General features: G+C 37.9%; 1 protein-coding gene across 6 annotated transcripts in view; it reads right to left on the reverse strand.

Moving 5' to 3' along the window:
* Window positions 1-1,363: 1,363 nt before the first annotated feature.
* Window positions 1,364-21,331, reverse strand: part of efna3b (ephrin-A3b) — a 102,158-nt gene continuing 82,190 nt past the window's right edge. For all 6 annotated transcript variants that reach the window (XM_077526376.1, XM_077526374.1, XM_077526375.1 and 3 more), the window contains 4 exons: window positions 12,502-12,794; window positions 12,342-12,407; window positions 10,265-10,342; window positions 1,364-2,542 (listed from right to left, as the gene is read on the reverse strand). In XM_077526376.1, coding sequence (XP_077382502.1) covers window positions 2,424-2,542; window positions 10,265-10,342; window positions 12,342-12,407; window positions 12,502-12,794 — 556 coding nt within the window. In that variant the 3' untranslated portion in view covers window positions 1,364-2,423. The remainder of the gene's footprint in view (window positions 2,543-10,264; window positions 10,343-12,341; window positions 12,408-12,501; window positions 12,795-21,331) is intronic.

Raw genomic sequence — 21,331 nt, forward strand, 5'->3', positions numbered from 1 at the left:
TGTCAATCATGTAGCGTTTCAATGTAACTGTCACAGAGAATACAGTGAAACCTCTGAAGTGCAGGTGCCATATTCAATGCCAGTTCTGACTCTAGTTATTTTTTTCCGTCTGTTTCCTAAGCATCTAAAGAATAAACTCCACATTTGAGCAGTTTTTTTTGTTTGGATTTCTTTCTTCTTTTTTTTTCTTTTTTTTGTTGTTGTCATACCGCCATAGAAGTGTACCAAAAATGACAGAGGAAAATTGTGATCCTGCCCTTGTATTTTTCCCATTTTTGGGGGTGCTGAAGCACCACCAAAGTGAACAATAGCACCCCTGAAATTTTAGAGTATATAATGTAGATATATTTTTACAGTGTTCTTTTTCACAAGCTAGAAAATTATATAGTATGTATATTAACATATATATATATATATATATATATATATATATATATATATATATATATATATATATATATATATATATATATATATATATATGTATGTATGTTTAAAACATAGTGCAGACAAACAATATATAGTCAGAAAACAAGAGCAAGGTCCATTTTTGTTAATTCTCACTGTAAACTGTGGGGAGCTGGTTTACTCCAGAAACATGCATATTGTCAATGCATATGTAGAGAAGCTGCTGTATCAATAAGAGTACCCTTCCCCATAAATTAGAGTAAGGATATGTTTATATTTTGCTATTACAATCATTTTTTTTTCTCCTTTGCATAACATTTATTAGATTTGGTTTACCTACAGACTTCCCACACAATTTTTGGAGCAGGAAGTACCCCAAACCACATCAAACTACATTCCAGAAAGTTGCTTAAAAATAATTACATTTACACATTCACTGCAGTGGGCTTTATTTTATTTGTTTGATTTATTCATTTATTATTCGTCAGCTGGAATCCAACCAGCCGTTTATGTATGTTCCCATATATATATATATATATATATATATACAGTTAATGGAAAAAGCTAGAACAAACATTTTTTTCTGGTGAAAGGAAGGTGGGTTTTGAAAGACTCAGTTTCGAAAACCGCTGCCAGTCAATAAAAGTTCTATAATGGCCACATTCTGACCCTGGGATAGTTAAATTCAATTTCCAAACAAAATGGCAGAAAAATCCATTGTGTTCAACTTCAGAGGTTTCACTATATTCCCAACAAAATGTGTGAAGATGTTTCAAGCTCGATTTTAAGTAGAAGAACCAGTTGGATTGAAATGAAACTTGTGCTAAACACTAAACAACCTCGAGGTTTGATAACCAGTCTGCATGCAGCCCAAGTTGACATATGGCGGCTCCATCGTATTCCATCACCATTAACAAAGACACGTCACAGAAACATAATAATAATATTTCAAAAAAAAAAAATAAATCAAACAAAAGCTACACTGAAGGACACTGAGTTTCAAGTTCGTAGAAAAGAACCCACTTTCATTACATTTCAAAACATTTAAATGTCCATCCGCCATCCGGTCTTGACATTTACAAGCACACCTGAACGCCTCATATGATAGTGATGGGGGGTAAGCGAGAGAGTCCGTCAGGGCGTCCCAACTTGAGTCCGTAATGGTTGGCTGGCAGGGGGGTGGTAACCATGGTAAAATAAGGTTCTAGTTGCCATGGGAACGCTCTCCTTAGTAAAGCAGTTGTTATCGTAGTAGTAGTGGTTGGCTTTTGGCTGGACACAACCTCCCCACCACATTGCATTTTTTTTTTTTTCAATCAATTTTTGCATTTGAATGATGAAAAGTGTGTGGATGTGTTGCCGGGATGTTTGTATCCGCTCACACGCCCACGCACGCGTACACACAAAATGGCCAATGAGATTGTGGTCGAGCATAGCAACACCAACGCACTCCGTCATCCCTCCTCGGTATTGCTGAGTGTTCACTTGCAGGGATGATCCGTCGCGACTGACGCATGTGCTTTGTTAACCTCGGACATTTAAATGCTTTTGCGAATGTTCCCCCCCGTTTAAAGTGGAAATGACGGAAAAAAAACAGGAGTCCCATGTTGTGTTCATGAACTATCTTCTGCTTGGGGAAAAAAAAAGTCCTTTCCGCAATGTTCCCCCTAAAAATCCATTCGATTCAGTTCACTTGAGTTCAATTTGTCCCGTTGTGTGAAACCATGGCAACGAATCAACAGGAAGTGAATCAGCCAATCAAATGCGTGGGTGGATTTAATGATGTGTTTTTTTTTTCTTTTTTTTTTCTTTTTTACAATTATTTAATAATTTCAGTCTGATGTTGCCACTTTTATAAATGCTTTGTGTGGCGTGCATGAATCAACACACACACCCACGCGCACACACAGACGACACACATTACACAGACTGCATCTTCACTGTCCCGCCCGCCGCTGTACCGTCCACCCTCCGAAGGCTCGTTGGCATGGTGACGCTGATGCGACGGCCCGTTGCTAGGAGACGAAGAGCGCGGCCAGCAGCAGCATGGTGACGGTGAGCAGGAGGCGGTCCCGGGACGGGCTGCTACCGCTCACGCTCTTCTCCAGCTTGGGGACAGAAGGGTTAAATTCATCTGAGGGAGTGAAGAGGGGAAAAAATTAATGTCAGGATTATTTTTCCTTGCAGTAGTGGGATTGAGGGTTTGAATCTCAATTACTGTGCGGAGTTTTGACGAGAGTGTGAAATAGGGCCGGACGATTATGGGAAAAATAATAATCATGATTATTCTTGATAGAGATTGAAATCACGATCAATAAAAACATTCGATTTTAACACTTAATATTTTATACTGCTCAAACTCAATGACTCAAAACTGATCATAGCCTTACGCCCATATATCCATTCACGTTTATTCTTGAACACTATTGTTTTTGTCACGTATGACCTAACCTTATAAATATCATGAAATTCAATTCAAGCCTCAAGCATTTTCATTCTTCATTTTCAAACTTAAGCATATATATATATATATATATATATATATATATATATATATATATATATATATATATTTTCATAACAATGTGTCAATACAGCTGATAAAAACAAAACAAACAAAAAAACACTTAAACCAGGTCAAGCTATGAACTGTGACCTGTGAGGTTTGAAATCAAAAAGCAAATCTCACGCAATATCATGCCAAATATAATTAATAATCATAATGCAAAGTGTATAAATGCACATAATGAGGGTGAATCTAGCCACAAAAACATGACTTTTGCTGACTGTTGAGGAAAACCAACCTTTCGGTTTGAATTGAAGTGGATACTTAAGAGGTGTTTGTCATCGTCATTATCTTAAGTAATTAGGTTAATAGTGATGTTTTGCTTGCAAGTCCTTCACTGGACTGTCATTTTCATACCCTCGGGTTATTCAAGTGATGTGGAAACACTTATTGGATGACCCGAATTCACTGCTGTCGTGTGCAAAATACAATTGACAGTAAATATGAAGACAAGTTAGCTGTTTGTTGTTGGAGTTTGGAAGGAGGTCAAAGCTGTTGTTGAGTTAAGAGCGTCAACCGGCTGTCTGGATCCGATGTTATGAATAACCAAACATCAGCTTCATTTTATCTTCACGTCTGCAGCCGCCAGCAATCACACAGGTGTCTGTCTGGCTGTCGACTTTACTTACTTAACAAATTTATACTACTTCTCTATTCAGATGTTTAGTTTTTGTTGTTATGTTTTCTTCACCTTGGAGTTTTTCTATATTTACAAAAAAAAAAATGCATACTGTTGTATTTGTAATGTTCATATAAAATAAAAATCTAGAGGCTTCAAGCTATTTAATGCCACTCAGCTGAAGTTTACTGCTAAATGAAACATAAAACAAAAATATTTATATATCGTTAATTTAAAACAACCGCCTATAAGTCTGCTAAGACTTATGCTAATGAATAGCATCTATGTGGTTGTGTTATGTTGCTTTAAGCAACTGATATTTGAACACGAACGGCGCAGTAATAATAATTTAAAATTAATTTTGTATGGCCCCCAGGACAAAACATTCTATCAATGCACATTTAATACATAGCAGTATCGACATGTTGTCCCAACATTAATAATAACTAAAGTAAGTGCAATTTCTGGAGAAATTGCGTGGGAATGCTGAAAGCTGAATGCCAATAGCTGAATGTTAAGCTGGATGCTTATGAAGTAAATTGAAAGATAAATGATGTGAAAATAACAAAGTTTTAATTGAAGTTGAAAGATAAATGAATAAAAAGAACTGGTAATGATCATTAGTTGTATGTATGGAAGTGGGCGTGGAAAGTGGGACTTAGAAAAAGTTCCATTGAAAATGAATGGGGAAAAGTTGATATTTAACGTCAAATTGTGCGAGTACTGTAAGTAACGTGGAGTCAGACGATATATACCCCGGAATGCGTGAATTTTTGAAGCAAGTTGAAATATTAACGGTGTAAATCGGAAGTATGATGTGGGAGTTGTTTTTCGGCAAAAAAAGTGAGGAGAACAAAAATCCGAATAACATTTGTGGGATGCTTTCAGCATTCCCACAATAATCACTTTTTGAAGATACAAAGTTTTCATCAGGCAGCAAAAATATTTTCCCCAGATTAATTTTCGAATGAAATCAAACTTTTGGAGGGCAGTTTTGCATAGAACAGAATGCCGCTACGCAGTATAATTGTGTGATTTCCCCAATCACCAATCAATGAAGAAGCCTAATATTTTACTGTGAATGAAATGAAAGAAATTATACTGTTCTATCAAAATAAACATGTAACATACCACAATCATATCTTTGGTTAAATAGATTGAATTTAGAGGTATTAATTAAAAATAAAATATATCATTAGAAATATACATGTTCCAAACATGGTATAGAAAATGCTGTTTCAAATATTTTGGTCATTTTATGTACAGTAGCAAAATAGAAACCACTGCAAACTTTCAGCAGAATGAATTTATTGTTAAACAAATACGATTCTGACCGTGTCAATCAAAAGTGCGCATCAATATTTTTATAAATGCAGAGTATGTCTTGGCTCTTATTAGATTGTTCAGGTGTCTCCAGTGATGTTTCGAAATAAAGCAGACGGGCGGCTGAGTGACACACGCAGCACGTGTCAGCTGTTATTATAGAGCGCCGATTGTTCTGCACTGACACACTCCCTGGCAGACACAAAAACACGCACCTGGCCATGTCATCGAAATATTGCCGCATATGAAGTTTTGTCTCGCCGTACTTCGCGACGTGCGGTCAGACACACCTTTTGACCAAGCCGACTAACGAGACGGGGGAGCAGACGTTTTGTTATTCATGTTTAATGGTGCTCAAATCAAAAAGTCCGATATTATGCTTGTAGTCTGGCAGCTGCTCAGCGGCTCGCACAGACAGCAGACTAATGTAATGACAGGCCGACACCTGCTTTTAAAAATCGACTCCAGTCTGCCACCGCTGCAGTATATCTCGTATGAGCATTTCTGCTGATGTAAAATTACAGATTGACAGTGACTAATGATATATATATTTACAACATTTGAACTCTGTTGCGAACCAAAACAGCAGCACATACAGTGTACTGTATGTCAAAAGTTAGCATCGTGTTCATAAAGCAGTTTTTCATACACTTCTTGTAATGGATTTCATTTTGTCAGTTACAGCTTTTATTTGTACTTATCTATTCATCTTTTACAGGTATACTTTACAAAACATATTGAAATAGATCATTTCAAACTCTCAACCTGTACAATGTTATGTAATTGGATCCAACAGGGCAATGAAAATAGATGAAAAGCTGTTTTGACTGCACAAATCTTCTTTGAGGTCATATCCAGTCGTCGGGAAAAAAAAAAAAAAAAAAAAAAAGTGTCCTCGGGCATTCTAGTGAGTTAGCAAACAACACTGCACCGTTTGAATAGAAATGTAAGAAGAGCCCAGGCTAAACTTAACAAGCACTGAACTTTTGCCATCTATACGGTCTTGCAAAACCATTTAAATAGTTATATAACAGTTTTATAGTCTGGGAAAATGTGAAAATTCAAGTCCCAACACGGGCCAGAAACCTGTTTCGACCTCAGTGAAGATCACTTCAAATGTCAGCCAGAAGTATTCCAGACAGCAGCTGTCATTTCTGATTGCTTGTGAACTCGGTAATCTGATGAACTCAGCGATTCAGTTCATTATGATATCATTTTCATCATCATTTTAACCACATAGCCCTGAGCATTATTTTGTTCAGCATTATTACTTACAAAAACCACAATATAATGCTAATTGCTCATATTAAAAAACAGTCCAGGAAAAAAGTTCATCTAATCAAAATATGAAAATGAATGAATAAATAAATAATAATAATCGTGATGATGGAAAAGTACTAGAATGTGCTATATAAAATCATGTAATAAGTAGAATGCAAATAATTTAATTGATGATTAAATAAACTCATGATGATTAATTTATTGCAGCTCCTTCAGGTGTGTAAAATTTCGCCATCAGGGGGCAGTGCTATGCTGCCAAACAGACGTGCACAAAAAAAAGAAGATTCACAAAACAATAAGAAACAGGAAGTTGACCGTTTTTCATTCAAACAACCAGAATTCCTTTATTTTAGTATTATTAATTAATTTATTTATTTATTTATTTTGAACCTTTATTTAACCAGATTAAATATATATATATATATATATATATATATATATTGTAGTTTTTAATTTGCGCAGCAATTAACTTAAGCCACCGCTTCATGTCAGAAGCTGCATCAAAGCATTCTGTATGCTCTTGCAAAAAAAACCAAAAAAAAACATTTTTGGGAGTGAAGGACAGTATTAAAAAAACGTTTTTATATGTTTTTGGGATTGAATGAGTTAAGAATGTCAAATCATACTTTACTTAGTGCAGTTAATTAGTTTTTGGTAATGATGAGAGCTTGAGGACCAAATTAATTCTCTTTACATTATTATGCGAACAACTTTGATGTCAACCCCAGTCTCCGAACGAATTGCGTTCATCTTTAGAGGTCACACTCAATCAAAGTTGTAGACAATGGAACTGTAGTTAAAAATAAAAAGGCTCTGGATCTGTAAACGGCCTCCCGTCGATGCTAAAAGCATCCGCGTGACTAACATTACATTCTCATCAGTGACATCGCTCCTGATGTTCCTGGAAGAGGTCGTCCAACACGTCGTCAGCGGTAATTGCTGCGATAATAAAGCCCATTAAAGAAAAAGCTTCTGATTTCTCCGCTAATGGCCCGGACCTGCTGGTCAGACGCTGAAACCTGACCCTCGGTGACGGGCAGACGAGCACCATCATGCTGCTCGGGGAGTTGTTCACGCCAGATGAAATCCAATCGCGCAACTGTCGTAAGAGAGACGGAGGCTGAGTGAAATGGAAACTGTGACAACGAGAAGGCTGATTTGGAACTGGCTGGTGTCCTGAATGTGAAAGGTGAATAACAGTAATTAAAAATGTGTCGCGACAAGTGTAATTGGTTGTCATTCGAGAAGACGCCTTAACTTGTTAGGCATGTTTATGTGATTGTTTGTGCGTTTATTTGTCTGCAATCGCTCTTCACTGCAATACATTACTCTGGCAATCAACAAAAAACAAACAAATGCATATAAACCACCTAGAATCTCTAATAACAATATTGAGACACTTATTTGCTAATGCAAGCACACACTGATCGCTTCACAAGCAAATTAGATTCCCCTTCATCTGACAATTAGCATAGATTTTAAACAAAGAAGGCCAAAACATCCCTAATGAAAATTAAATTCCACTAATAAACTAGCCAGTAGAGGGTGCTAGAACTGCACAAATGGAAAGCAACTTGACTTTTTTTTTTACATCCCTAATTGACATCAGGTGATGTTACAAACAATTTTAATAGGATCTAAATAAAACTGTGACATTAATCCACAGTTTTCCTGTATGGATTAATATGTTATAATTTTTACATAATCTATTAATTTTTTTGATTGATGGGGTGATGTCCAATGTGGCTTTTTTTTAATGGTGTGAATTTCCTCATTGTGGGACTAAACAAAATTAAAATTGCATGGTTCTTTACCCTATGAAGGAAACAAATTATCACATTGGTAGACTTTTAAAAATTTAGGGCCCTATTTTTGTGCCCAGCACAAGTCTGGAGTTCCGCTTCTTTTGGTATTTTTGTAGATAAGTGCAGTTATAGAAAGGGGTGTTTGCGCTATTTTGGGTGAACAAAGTCGCCAAAATCGCATTACACCACCTGCGCCACAACTTAGACCTGCTCCGAGCTGGTCTAAAGTCTTGTCTACTTTCGCTAAACGTATCGGCATCGCAGCGAGTTCATATGACCTGCAGTCATTCGCCACAGCAGTGCCGACTTTTCTCATGGCAGCTATGAAAACAGACTGATTTATGAGGCACGCACACAGATTAATAGCAAGCATATTTTACAAGCTGCCACGGAAGAGTGCAAACACTTGACAGGATGAGGATTGATGCCCACGTGGCTGCTTGCGGAACGAGACCTGGACGGGTGCACATTGTTGTTGTTGTTTTTGTCGCCGTGAAGCTACCTAGCGCACCATCGGGGGAGACGTTTAATTGTGTCTGTCACGTAGCGATTTACTACCCGCTTGGCTGCCAACGTTAAATCAGCGCTGACAGATTTCGCATCATTCCTGTGACATCAACTGCTGTATAACCCTGCGCAACATACGGCTTGCCAATATGTTGTAACTTAGTGGAAGCAATCCAACCTCTCTGTATACACTCACAATGCAATTAAGTCGAAGCCAATAGTCTCAAATTGACTCATCATGTTTGACAGACGCGGTTTATATATCAAAGGTGTCCAACCAGTCAAATAATAGATATCAAATATGATCTTATATATTGTTGTTTGCTGTAGACAAACTGCGGTATGGGGAAGGGAAACGATTGAATTAAAATAAATAAATCACCTAGCATATACATAGATGTATAGATGCATTATCAAACATTGTGGGCGTGTCTTCTGAATCCGCCGAAACCACTCGCTGCTCTTCTGTTAACTGTCAATAAAATACTACACTCACATCTTTCTTATGCCTACACATCCTACATGTTTGAACCACAAAAATATATCCGCTTAAAGTCTCCGATGGCTGCTGTATATCCCACCAGATCCTTGGAGGGCTTTCAACTGTCAATCAAAAAAAGCACATGAGCTCTCAGCACAAAAAAAAATATGTTTTCGGGATTCGGGAATACAATAGTGCACTCAAAACAAACCTTTGTATGTTTCTTTTCAAACTAAATCTGTTAGTTCCACAATTGGCTGCAATTTGCCACAATGCCAACAGACAGAGATGTCAAGATAAAGACAAAATCGAAGCAACATTATGTGTCCATGGAACAACAGGTTGCTTCAGTGCTCGACTTTTACTGTAAATTCAAAAGTGTATTCAATCAAGTGTATCAATATGTGTAAAAAGTCAAGTTTGAACCACAGCTCTAAATTCTATGCTGTGCTATCATAATACTCTAATTTAAATTACAAAATGTAAAAAAATAACAATGAAAATGCTAAAAACATGTTATCGATAACAGATTTTTACAAATAAAGTCTATATAATATAATATAAACTCTGCAAGCTCGTGTCAATTAGTTCAGGCCAGAGTTCAACGCAAACATGGTGAAGCAGCATTTAGGTGTTATGCTGCACACAACTTGAATGCGCTGCCAACAGTAGTCAAGTCAGCCCCAAGTGTAAATGATTTTAAATGCTTGTTAAAATTTACGATTAAGAGCTTTTAAAGGATTTTTAAAATCCGTTTTTCCAGAATCTTGTTGTTGCACTGTACATTTTTTTTTAATTTAGTCATTTCAGTAAGATACTTTTTATTTCTTTACTTTGCATTGAAGACTCTTTACCTCATTTGTTTGTACATTTTAAATGTACTTTTAGTTATTTGAAGCAAATTGAGTTAGCTTGTGTATGAAATGTGCTTTAAAAAGAATGGTGCCTTGCCTTACAATCTTTCAACACATTCTTGTGAAGATACCCATTCAACACACCCAAAAAAAATCAACTCAAAACTTGGCATGAGGATGAATAATTCATGGTTAGTTCAACCTTTTCTATATGAGAAGGCCCATTCGTGCCTTGTTAGTAAAGTTAATTGCACCTATAGGAACAAATGACATTCATGCTCGTTTCTGACATTTGGCACGAATGCTGATGTCCCAGCTGTGATTCCAGCGTGAACAAGTATGAGTGTGTCTTGTTACATCCCGATATGCCTCAAAGATATTTTCCACGCTCGCTCAGGTGCAAAGAAGAACATGACTCACCGACGTCGTCCATTTTTAGGCCCGGTCTAAGAGTGTAGTCTGCCTCTGTTGGTTCGGGCTCGTCGTCTCCATCAGAGGCTACGAGAGAGAGAGAAAGGATGAGGGCGCAAGGGTTAAAAGGATTGTGACCAAAAGGATTTTAATTACTTCTAAACAGAGAGCTTGACAGACACGTGCAAGAGAGCAGCAAAGGAAAGAGCATCGGGGATAACAAAAGGGCCAGGAGCGCTCTGCTCTGACTGACAAGCCGCGGCAGCACTGTGAGGAAGAGGAGAGGGGGGTGATGTTTTGTGTGAGAAGGGATGAAGGGCGACGGAGTCCGCCAGGGAGGAGAGGGTAATATTCCAGGGGTGGCTAAGTTAAAAAGAGCAGACAGGCCAGGGATCAAAGTGCGTCTCTGTGTGTTTGTGTGGCAGAGCCGGTGAGAGAGGTTAAGACGACATATACATAGCCACCCACTGACCACATTTTGTGGTAATAAATTGATTCTGACAAGGAGGGATAGAGAGCGGGGGGGAGGGATAGAGAGGTTAAAGGTTAATAATAATAAAGAGGGTAAAAAGCACAATGAGTTTGATAAAGCTGCAGCAGATATGAGCATCGCCATCCTATCTATACAAGTCGACTGCCAATCACAAAGTTAACGCCGCTGCTGTTAGTTTTGTGATTGGATGAGCAAGTGCGTGTAGGCGGAACTTCCACCTTCGCCCTTCTGTGGAGGAACTTTGGACCAGTGGAGGTTTGCTGGAGAGGACAACTAGTTTGATAGTTTTTTTTTTGGGCACTGACAGGAATTGTTTGTTGACTCACTTAATATGCTACAATTCACCAGATTTCCAGATTTCGATTTGTAAGCGAGTTTTGGAGGCTGGGAGCGGAGCAAGTGAGCATGTGCGTTGGTGGAACGTCAACCTTCCGGTTTCTGCCACAGATTTTGATATTATTTTGCCATGTTTATTGCTGTCAGTCATCATTCATTGTATCAATTAATTAGAGATGCTTGATGAAAAAATAAAAATGTTTGCTATTTTGGTATGTAAAAGGAAATTGTGACTAGGGCAGTTTTTAATACATAAATACAAAAATAAATAGAATTAAATATCAATCAATTAAAAAATAAAAGCGCTCTGCTCTCACATTTATTTCATGCTGCAGGATGAAATGTTATTCAAATGAGGGGCCGGTCCTAAGTGTGTCTTGGGTTGGACTCCGCTATTGCAAAACTGCCTTTCATTGGTCGAGTGAGCGGCTCGGCGAACAAGGAAGTCTCGCCGGCTCGCATTGGAGAGCTCCAGCAATGGACGACTATCTTGTCCACTGTCCACTATCTTGTCGACTTTTTGTCGAGCAACTCAAGTGGCAAGTCGTGGGAGCATTTTTATTTAGTGATTGATATTTAATTCTATTTATATACTGTATTTATTTTTGTATTTATTTTTACATTTATTTTAAAATGTATTTGTGTTTGTTTTCGTTCTTTTATTTCCATTATTTTTTTATTCAATTTTTGAATTATTTTTTATATCCATTTTTATTTCAAATTTTGTCATGTATTTATTTATGTATGTATTTACTTATTTATTTATATTTATTTAGTCATTTTTTATTTTTTTTTTATTTTAGCAATTTTGGTCCTTCATAGGATTCTAGCCATCACTTGAAAGTGGCTCTGGAGCTTTGCCAAGCCTAGTTACCGAGTCATGGGCGCAGAAAGTTGGTTAGCACGACTGTCAAGTAGCAGTAGGATAGAAATTTGAAGGGCTTGCTCACATATACTTTTTGAGAAGTAGGCTCAGGTTTACTTGATTGCTTAATTTCACACTTCATAGGAGGGCGGGAACTTGAGGGACCCGACTATTTGCATACAAGCAATTAAAAAGTCAATTTTCCATAAAATGTTCCCTTTAAACCTGACAAAAAAAGTAAAAAAATAATAATCTTCTAATCCAAATCTTTTCTTTAGTGGCGGTGCAGCCAGCAGGTGTCTCCAGCGAAGCATAAAGACTTACTAGTGTTTTGTGTGGGCAGACCAACCCCAACGAATGCTGGTTGTGGGTGTAAAAATTGCCAGACTCACCTGTGGAGCAACAGACGTACACGCGTAATCTCAGGCAGCTGCGGCCGTGATGATGAGTCGGTGTGGCTGTAACAAAAACACAAAAACAAAACGCCGACCTGTAGATCTGAACAATTCCATGGAATAAAACGATGAGGATGGCGACTGATTGAGTCCTTACAGATGTAGTAGTACTCGTGCCCGACGTGGAACTCGTAGCCCAGAGAGAAGGCGCTGTAGCGCTGGAACTTCTCCGAGAACTTGATGGGGGCGTGTGGGGCGTGCGGCCGGTTGCACTCCCACCTCTTGGAGCCCATCTGGGGGTCGCAGTTGCGGTAGCCGCGGTAGCTGACCATGTAGAGGATGTACTGCTCGCTGGTGCCCACCATGCGCTGGCTGTCGTTGTAGTGAGGGCAGTAGATGTCCAGGTAGTCGTTGACGTTCACCTGCATGGTGTAGCCCTCGCGGCGCAGACTGCACACAAAAAAGGACAAAACCAGGTTGACGCTCATTATCAACAGGAAGCTGTTTTGGTTCAAGATATTGGAGCTGCAATATGAGTTAAGCAGCAAAATTCAGCCGTTTTTATCAATATCAGAAGGCGGCCATTTTGCCGTTTGCTGTCGAGTGAAAATGACTATCTATGGCATCTACTTATAGTGACAGGCAAAACAAATGTTATTCCTATAGCACAATAAATCTGCTGCAGTTCATATTAAAAAAATAAAACAAATGTGTCAAGGCTTTCTGTGTTCAAATAAAAAGGCATTTCACATTGTGTAAGATGAGATCATGATTCATATTTTTTTTGTACTCATATTTTTGTGTGTGTAGTATGTATATTTTTTGATGACATTCTTCCAATGTAAAATGAGTGCCCTGGCTCAATCGAGGTCCGGAAACACCGATTTAGAGCATTCGAATCAACTACACATGACAAAATGGCTTCATGCGTATTTATAAACAGTACGAATGAATCATTTAGGATTATTGATAAAGTCTCTGGACTGGTTGACAGTCAATAGCAGCATACATATGCTCTATCTGAGCTATATCTACTGAGTTATTAATAGCACAAAGCAGGTGTGTAAGTAAATGTGTGCATTTGTCGGCTCTTCGGAATGGACTCAGGACCCTGGGGTGAGCGCTTATCTTCTCCATGTTAGCGCCACGTTGTCCCCTAACCCCAATGCTCGTTCATCATCTGCCCAAAAAAAAGTAAGACGGGAAGATAAGGTCTGGCGGTGCGTGTGTGGGTGGTGTGACAAAATGAAATATATTCTTTCCTGACATCCAAAATCATCTTTGTCTTCCCATGACTGACCACAGCTCATAGATGCAGTAAATCAGGTACACAGAGTGTGCCAGTAGCATGATGCAGACGTTCCATCGATGAGTGTGTGTTGCTACAAAGTCACAAGGGGGCAGCAGAGTGTCACGCTGAGTCTGATGCAGCTTCTCTCCTCGCTGGTTCTAGGTCAGGTCTCCAGGGAGATTATTATTCAATTATTAAATGAAGATCGAAACACTGCGCTCAATGTCTTCCACTCACCCTCATTTCCTCGCTTTTCTAGCCACATGAAGGAGTAATTAAATGTTGGACATTCATTCTTTCGCTTCCTGCCTCTACTACATGTTCTTTTCCCTGGGCAATTGTTGTATTTCTTTCTTTTTTTTGTAATAATGCGCAATGCAGGCATGTTGTATTTGCTCGAACAAAAAGTGAGCATGTGACTTACTTAAGAGGGATTACGACAAAAGGGGAAAGGAGCTTCAGACATGGACCTGAAGATTTGGTATTAAAATCTTGGAGGACTCAGGAAATGTGTTCTGTAACGTCAGAGTCAGTTGCAAAGTTAGCATATTTTCGGTAACGTCAACTCAAATCAGAATGCTATGTTCTTGTGATTTTACAGTATTTTTTTTTTAAATAAAAAAAATAAAAAAGAGATAAAAGCAGATTAAAAACTAACCATAGTGACAGCATTTTTTAAAAACTGCAAAAAGTACAAAGCATTAATGTAATATAAAATATTCATTGAGGTAATATAATATATTAAATATTTAAAAAAATATATATATAAAAAAAAAAAATATCCTAAAATAATTTAAAAAATTGAAATCAATAGGTGCTTCATAAAGTGTATTTTTCTATATGCCATTTTCATTACTTTTTTAAAAACATTCTCTAACCATCATTGACAACTCAATGAAATACAAATTCAACATTTCATTTTTTAAATATTAACTTAATAGACCTACAGTTTCACTTATCACAGGTTAGATACACTTATTGCATGATAAAACTCAACTTTATCTAGACTTTGTTTTATAAAGCTAGCTTTACCTTTAAATTGAAGTATGAGACATTAATATTTAAACCTTAGATGTGTATTAGAGGACTCAACAGGACTTTATGTAGAGTTTTCAGAGTGAGGATGAACAGACGCTTGAAATTGCTTCATTTCTTTGAGCTTATTACATGAAATTAATGTGCCATTCAATGGCTTTCTCATACAAAATAAATAAAAGATAAAGGTGTGTTCATTCTATGCAAATTTTAATGTCTCATAATAGACCCCCTCAAAAAACAAAACAAAACATTTGATCAATGTTCTACATATAAAATAAAAAGTGTTTTTGATCACTGCATGTGGCCAAGCATGGCAGTGATGAGTCACCACAAGGCCAAATGTCTTTTGTGTGATGAAATCCTGCAGAAAGTCATAGATGAAATAATGCACTCCCGGGACTCTGATTTCCTTCAACCTGTACAGTGAACCCTCACATATTCTTGCGTCGCTATTTGCAAATACACCCAGTTACAAATTTTTACTTTTTTTTTTTTTTTTTTTGCAACATATACTCTGTAATTTGACATTTTTATGCACAGGCTGGCGCCATCTGGTGGCATCATGGTTTCAAAGAGGGATGTAAAGGTAAGTTGAGGAGTTTCATTTAGACAAAAGTAGTGGTTTGATGTCATCATTTATTTATTTATTTATTTTAATTTGAGAGGAACAATGAACATTGATGAACACCGGTACAGCGCATGCAAAAATGTGCTCAAGTTATCATGTAGCAAATTTCATTATTTCATTCTTTGCTTATTGGTTTTGAAGAAAAACAAATAATTGACCACTCAGCAATGCAAGTGCATTGACGCCACCCACTTTCGTTACAATAACAGTTCTTCACTCCATAAAGCGCAACTGTCAAACTCAAGGTCTAGCCGTTCTTCAGTTTGTTGTGTTTATGTGTTTGAGTCCATCATACATTTATTTGGATTCAAACTTCTAGAAAAACCATAAATACATAACAAGAATGATTTTGACACCCCTGCCGTAAAGGGTTAAGTTTTTTTCATCTCGTTTTTATGACTGACTTTAAGAGTCAGCCGAAATAGAGCCATTGTAGCGAGGGTTAAAGGTGAAGGTCGCCTTCTCCTCTGCTGTTTTGTGGAGCTTTTGTTGCATTGGAAACGGTGTAACAAAAAACACAGTGTAAAATGTTTCAAGGAGACGACAGCATTTACAGTGTTTGGAAAAAAAAAGACACAAGGTAGAATGAGGGATGCATTCACCAAGGAGGCCTGAACGCAGATCACGGCAGCAGTCGGAGCATGCACGTTAAAATAAATAAATAAATAAATAAAAAACATCTGAAAATGGAGAGTTTTAGCGCTTGCAAAGAATAGCAGGGGAGAAAACAAAGAGAGGGAAATGAGCTCAGAGCATCTTGAGTAATCTGGAAGCAAATCCCCGCCTTAAGATAAAAGCAGGTTTTACCATCCCCACTGTGCATGTGTTTGTGTGCGAGTGTATGCGTGTGTGCACCTGCTTTGCTTTGTCTGCTGTGGACAAGCATTTACTGTGTGTGTGTATGTGACATCAAAGCACCAAGCTCGAATCTTACTGACTTCTAAACTGGATGGAAAGACCTCTTGAAGGGGCGGATCAAACCAAATATGAAGGGATGCAAAATAGAATTGAAGCGCAGGACAATATCGAGCCAATCTGGAGGCTTGATCCTCAGCTACTATAATGAAGCGCAGAACATGAGGGGAGAAACCAGACCAGTCCAAATGCATAATGAGTTTGTATACTGCAGGAATGAGTGATTTGGGGCTTCAGGAATAAAGAAAGTTATTAAATATCCGTCGAGTTGTACGGCTGCAGACTAATCAAAAACGGATGTGAAACAAAAACAACAGCCACGTAGTCGAGAGGAAATGAAGCAAAACATTAAATGGTGAGCTAAAGCTTAAACCGCACAAACTACACACACAAAGTTGATATATTGATACAAATTGTCACGCCATGATCATTTGGAAGTAACAGGCTTGCTTCATGGTTTACAACGTGCGCTCGCTCCAGTGGTTTCGCCCCGTGGGGAGTCTGAAGACTTCAGGGGAGGCGTGGCAGATGGAGAAAATGAAACACTAGAATATTGTTATACGGCCGGCTAAAATAATCATGTTTCTCTTTCTTCCTCTAGCTGTCCTCTTTTTAAATGTTAAATAAGGTTCTAAGACAACAACAATTTTGCGTTGAATGTTTTTGAAATATAGTCACGGAAAATCCACCAATAAATGTATGACAGCGGAAGTGTGGACCTGCCAGATATAATAAGTAAACAGTTTTGATCAGGATATATATATTACGTTCAAATGTACTGCAAAGTTGTTTGAAAGTTTTGATATAGTACTTTGAACATACTGCAAAGTTGTGATTTGTGATAAATACCGCGTGGCCTTGTGGGAAAATATGAATGTTATTCGCATTTAGCCCATGTTTTACCCAAACCAGATCGACTTTATCAGCACATTTGAACATGTTAAAAATACGTTTGAACACCTTTACCAAGACGTTCGAGCGACTTTGCAATTCGTTTGAACAACTTTTTCAAAATATATTCGAACAACTTTATCAAGACATTAAAATGGTTTGTCCAATATTTACCAACGACTGTATAAACATATTCCAACGACTTTATCAAGATGTTCAAACAACATTGCAGTATGTTCAAATGACTTGACCAACAGGTTCAGGCAACTTTAGCAATTCATTTGAACATACCCAAGCCAAATCTGTGGCAGTTGTATGCTTCCATACATTATAATTGTAATGAGAAAAAAAAAAAATACTTTCAGAAAAACTGCTAATAAGGGGATTGGCGGTGAAAAAAATGCAAACGTGACTTGTAGTGATTTCTCAGGAATGTTTTTTTTTAATGAACACTTTGGCCTATCATGTTGTGATATTTTAAGTTTGGTCATAATGGTGGTACTTGCAGAGAAAAATAATTTCTTAGGTGGTACTTTTTGCTTTGAGAATCACCGGCACAGACAATGCAGCATTCCATTTTTGCTCATTCATGTTAATAAAGCAACAATTCAAAAGGAGTCCTTTTTATTAAATATGCCCTGTGAATAAGTTAAAAGGGAAATCCGACTTCAAATTTCTCTATTCAGAAGGAAACGGGCCACCGGATGCTCACGCTTACGTTCCGCCGCACTCGTTTCTTTGTGCAAACCTCATGTGACGCCCGCCATCCTGTCAGCATCACATTTCTTTAGTGAGCTTTTACATTTCAACAACGGATTTCCATAAAAGTGCGCCCGTTTAGAGTGTCGGGGAAAAATGGATTTTTGTGTTATTCCAAAATGCCCTAATGGATTTCCATTTGCCTTGATGGAGTTTATTACATAAAAATGCTCTTGGGAAATAAGTGAGAGAGGGAAGGAAACAAAGTGGCGTTGTGTCCGCTTCTCTTCACGTTTCATGTTGGATCATTTTTCATTCCATTTTGCTTGCAAATACAAGAATTACGATGTAATATTACCATCTTTAAAAAAAAAAAAAAAAAAGATCTTGTGTTGGGTTTGTTCAATCATTTAACCAGAAGTGGTTTTCAATACATATTTAATATTATTAATATATGGCAAGTTTCTACCCCACCTCAACTGTCAATCAAATAGCAGTATTTTGACCTGGAAAAATGAATGCTACTTCATCCAGGATCTTTTTCATGCCTACAAATAACTGCATGTTCGAGCAATGAAAATACATCTTTTTATTATATTCCACCAGGTTGCCATGGGGACTTTCCACACCACGACAACGAGGCGCTCTAAAGCGACCACATTAGCGTGAAGCCCTTTTCCCCACACTCGCTGTAAGTCAGACAAAAAAATAAAAATAAAAAATACTCCCCACATTACTCTTCAATCCTCTATGTAACATGCATGCACTCGGTGCTAACAACGAAGCGCTCTAAAGCAGCCATGACAGACGCACACTGGCTGTCACGTTAAACTTTTTTTCTCTTTACTCTTCCGCCTCTCCACATCGTGCGTGCACTCAGGGCCAACAACAAGGCACTCTAGAACAGCCCTGCTACCCCAAAGGCAATGCCATATATACATGAATAGTCGGTCTGTTATCAGTTGTGTACACTAACAAATATGAGGAGATTTTTATTATGAGGCTAGAGCTCGAGTTGGCGTTATTGCGTGGAAGCCTCAGAACTGTACTCCCCCCCCCCAGACAACAGCCTTTTATCGAAAACTGCACACAATGGAAGCAACATTATTCGCTTGTGCCCAGTGGATTTCTCACTCGATTATTTCTCCACACCTAACCAGTCTTGCTACTCTGGTGGATGGCGTACAAAAGCTCACCAGTGCCCTTTTTTAAAACACTCTCCAGTGAGAAATGATATTAACAGGTACATTTTGTACAAGGGCTTATTAAAATCTCATTGTTCAGGGCCTGTTCAGGAGAATGCGTCTTAATTGGAAATGTTGAAATAATCTCATCAGCAGCCTTGAAAAATTGGAGTGGAGACCATTAGGAAGACAAGAACAAAGCGGAATGAGATCATTGCTCAACCGTCCACCATTGAATTAACCATGCAACTGGATATTAACGTCATTTAGTCATACGAGTGTATGTAGATTGCTCATTTATATCATAACTGATTACAGCTTATACTACTGCAGGTTTAGTCCTACGTATTAATGCTAGTTAGCATGCTATAGCATTGTAGGAATCCTGCTGGCTGGCTCATCTCTTTAGCTCACAGAACGCACAATTAAAAGTCTATTTACCATAATGACACACGGTTCCATCCCCGCATGAGTTACAGCGGTCTAATCACGCGACATCATCGCGATAGATGACACACCCTGTCACTGGAGCCCAGCCAGTTAAACAGACGTTACTGATGAATTCATCTTGATCTAATTATCTACACAAATCTTTGTCCTGCGCTTTAATCGTATTATAGAATACAATTACGGCGGAACCTCTGAAGTCAAACAGAATCCATTAGGTGAGGCAGGTTGACTTCCAAGGTTTTCAATCAAATTTTCAAATGGCACGCATGGAATTAAATTAAGCTGCGGAAATCAAGATAAATAATTGTTGAAATTTTGTAATGTGTTTTTACGAAAAAAATTCACTGGACACTGTGCTGTTCCTTCTTGTGTGCATAACTTGGCCACCTGGGGGCAGTATAAGACACAAATTGCATGAGATAGGGACCCGGCCAGCCTGTGAATAGTAAAAATGTGCCAAAAAAATTGTGCTTATGAAATGCACTAGTAAATAAATAAATAAAGTATTTTTAAATAATGCTTATGAACCTTCAATAGTGTCTTCCATACAATACAAGGCAGAACAAAACCAAAAACCGAAATAAATCCCCAAAATATAAATATAAATATAAATATAAATATATATATATATATATATATATATATATATAAGTAAAAAAAAAAAAAAAAAAATCCCCAGTAATGATACTCATTCTTCACAGAGGATAAAGAATATATGCCTGTGAGTATTGTTGTATTGTATGTCTACATGTGTTTAAACACATGGGTGTAATTGTTAAGATTCTCACTGAACTGAAGTCTCATAACAACTGATAGATCTGGAATGGTATCACACTATGCTTGGTCTGAAAAAGCGTTGATTAACTAGAATAGCAACATGTACTGAAATGTATTTCTTCCTAGAAACGCGCCCAAAGAGATGTACGGCTGTGTTATCTTCAAAGTGGTCCAGCCATGTTCCAAACATTACTATTCAGGATTTAAAAGCGATTCAGCCTCCCGAGGCCACCATTCTTCATCTCATCTTACTCCAGCACAGAGATGCCAACATTGTGTGAGCGGGGTGTGTGCGTGCGTGTGTAGGTTCCAATCAGGCATCAGAGCGGAGGATAGAAGGGAACATCTCTCCTGCTGAATGGAGACTCCCAGACATGTGTAGCATGACTGACGCTGCCATCAAACACGGAGGAAAATCTTCCTACTCCAGCTCCCTCAGCTCACCAGTCTTTGTGTCCTAACTTCCATTCAGCCTCTATCTGATTTTTTTTTTTTTTTTTTTTTGCCAGATGAGAGTTACAAACTTTGATAGCATGCCTTTTGATAGTGATGTCTTTGGTTATCTAATGAGATCTAACACAATAGCTGTATCAAAATCTCTATCGCCAAAACAAAGAAAATAACGTCTATTATTGTGGTTGTGATGTAGAACTGCACTGCATCACAATGTGAACTGGTTCTCTAATACAGCAAATAGTGGTGGGTGGCGTTTATTTACTCAGCTGCAAATACAGGGTGCATATATTAGAGAAGATCATTTTTATGATTATTGCTACATTACGATACATGTCAAGTGAAAGTAATGACAAGAAACGAGGCAGACTGGCGTAACAAATTAATCTCCCTGGTACATAAACATGGATGTACACAACAATGTGGAATGATCACATAATGTAAGATCACTTTTAACACTACACTAACTCATTCACCCCCAGCCATTTTCACAGAAGCAATCCCGTTCGCTCCCTGCTGTTTTATTGGATTTTGACTGATTTTGCAAGGCCAACAATATTGTGTTCTATTGCTATAAAAACATGCAGCATCCCAAAAGAAAGAGAGTATCTTCTTTCATCAGGAAACAAAAGTACATTTGTATCTGTTTCCGTTTTGCAGC

Source organism: Festucalex cinctus, chromosome 7 (genome assembly GCF_051991245.1).
Source record: "Festucalex cinctus isolate MCC-2025b chromosome 7, RoL_Fcin_1.0, whole genome shotgun sequence".
NCBI classification, from domain to species: domain Eukaryota; kingdom Metazoa; phylum Chordata; class Actinopteri; order Syngnathiformes; family Syngnathidae; genus Festucalex; species Festucalex cinctus.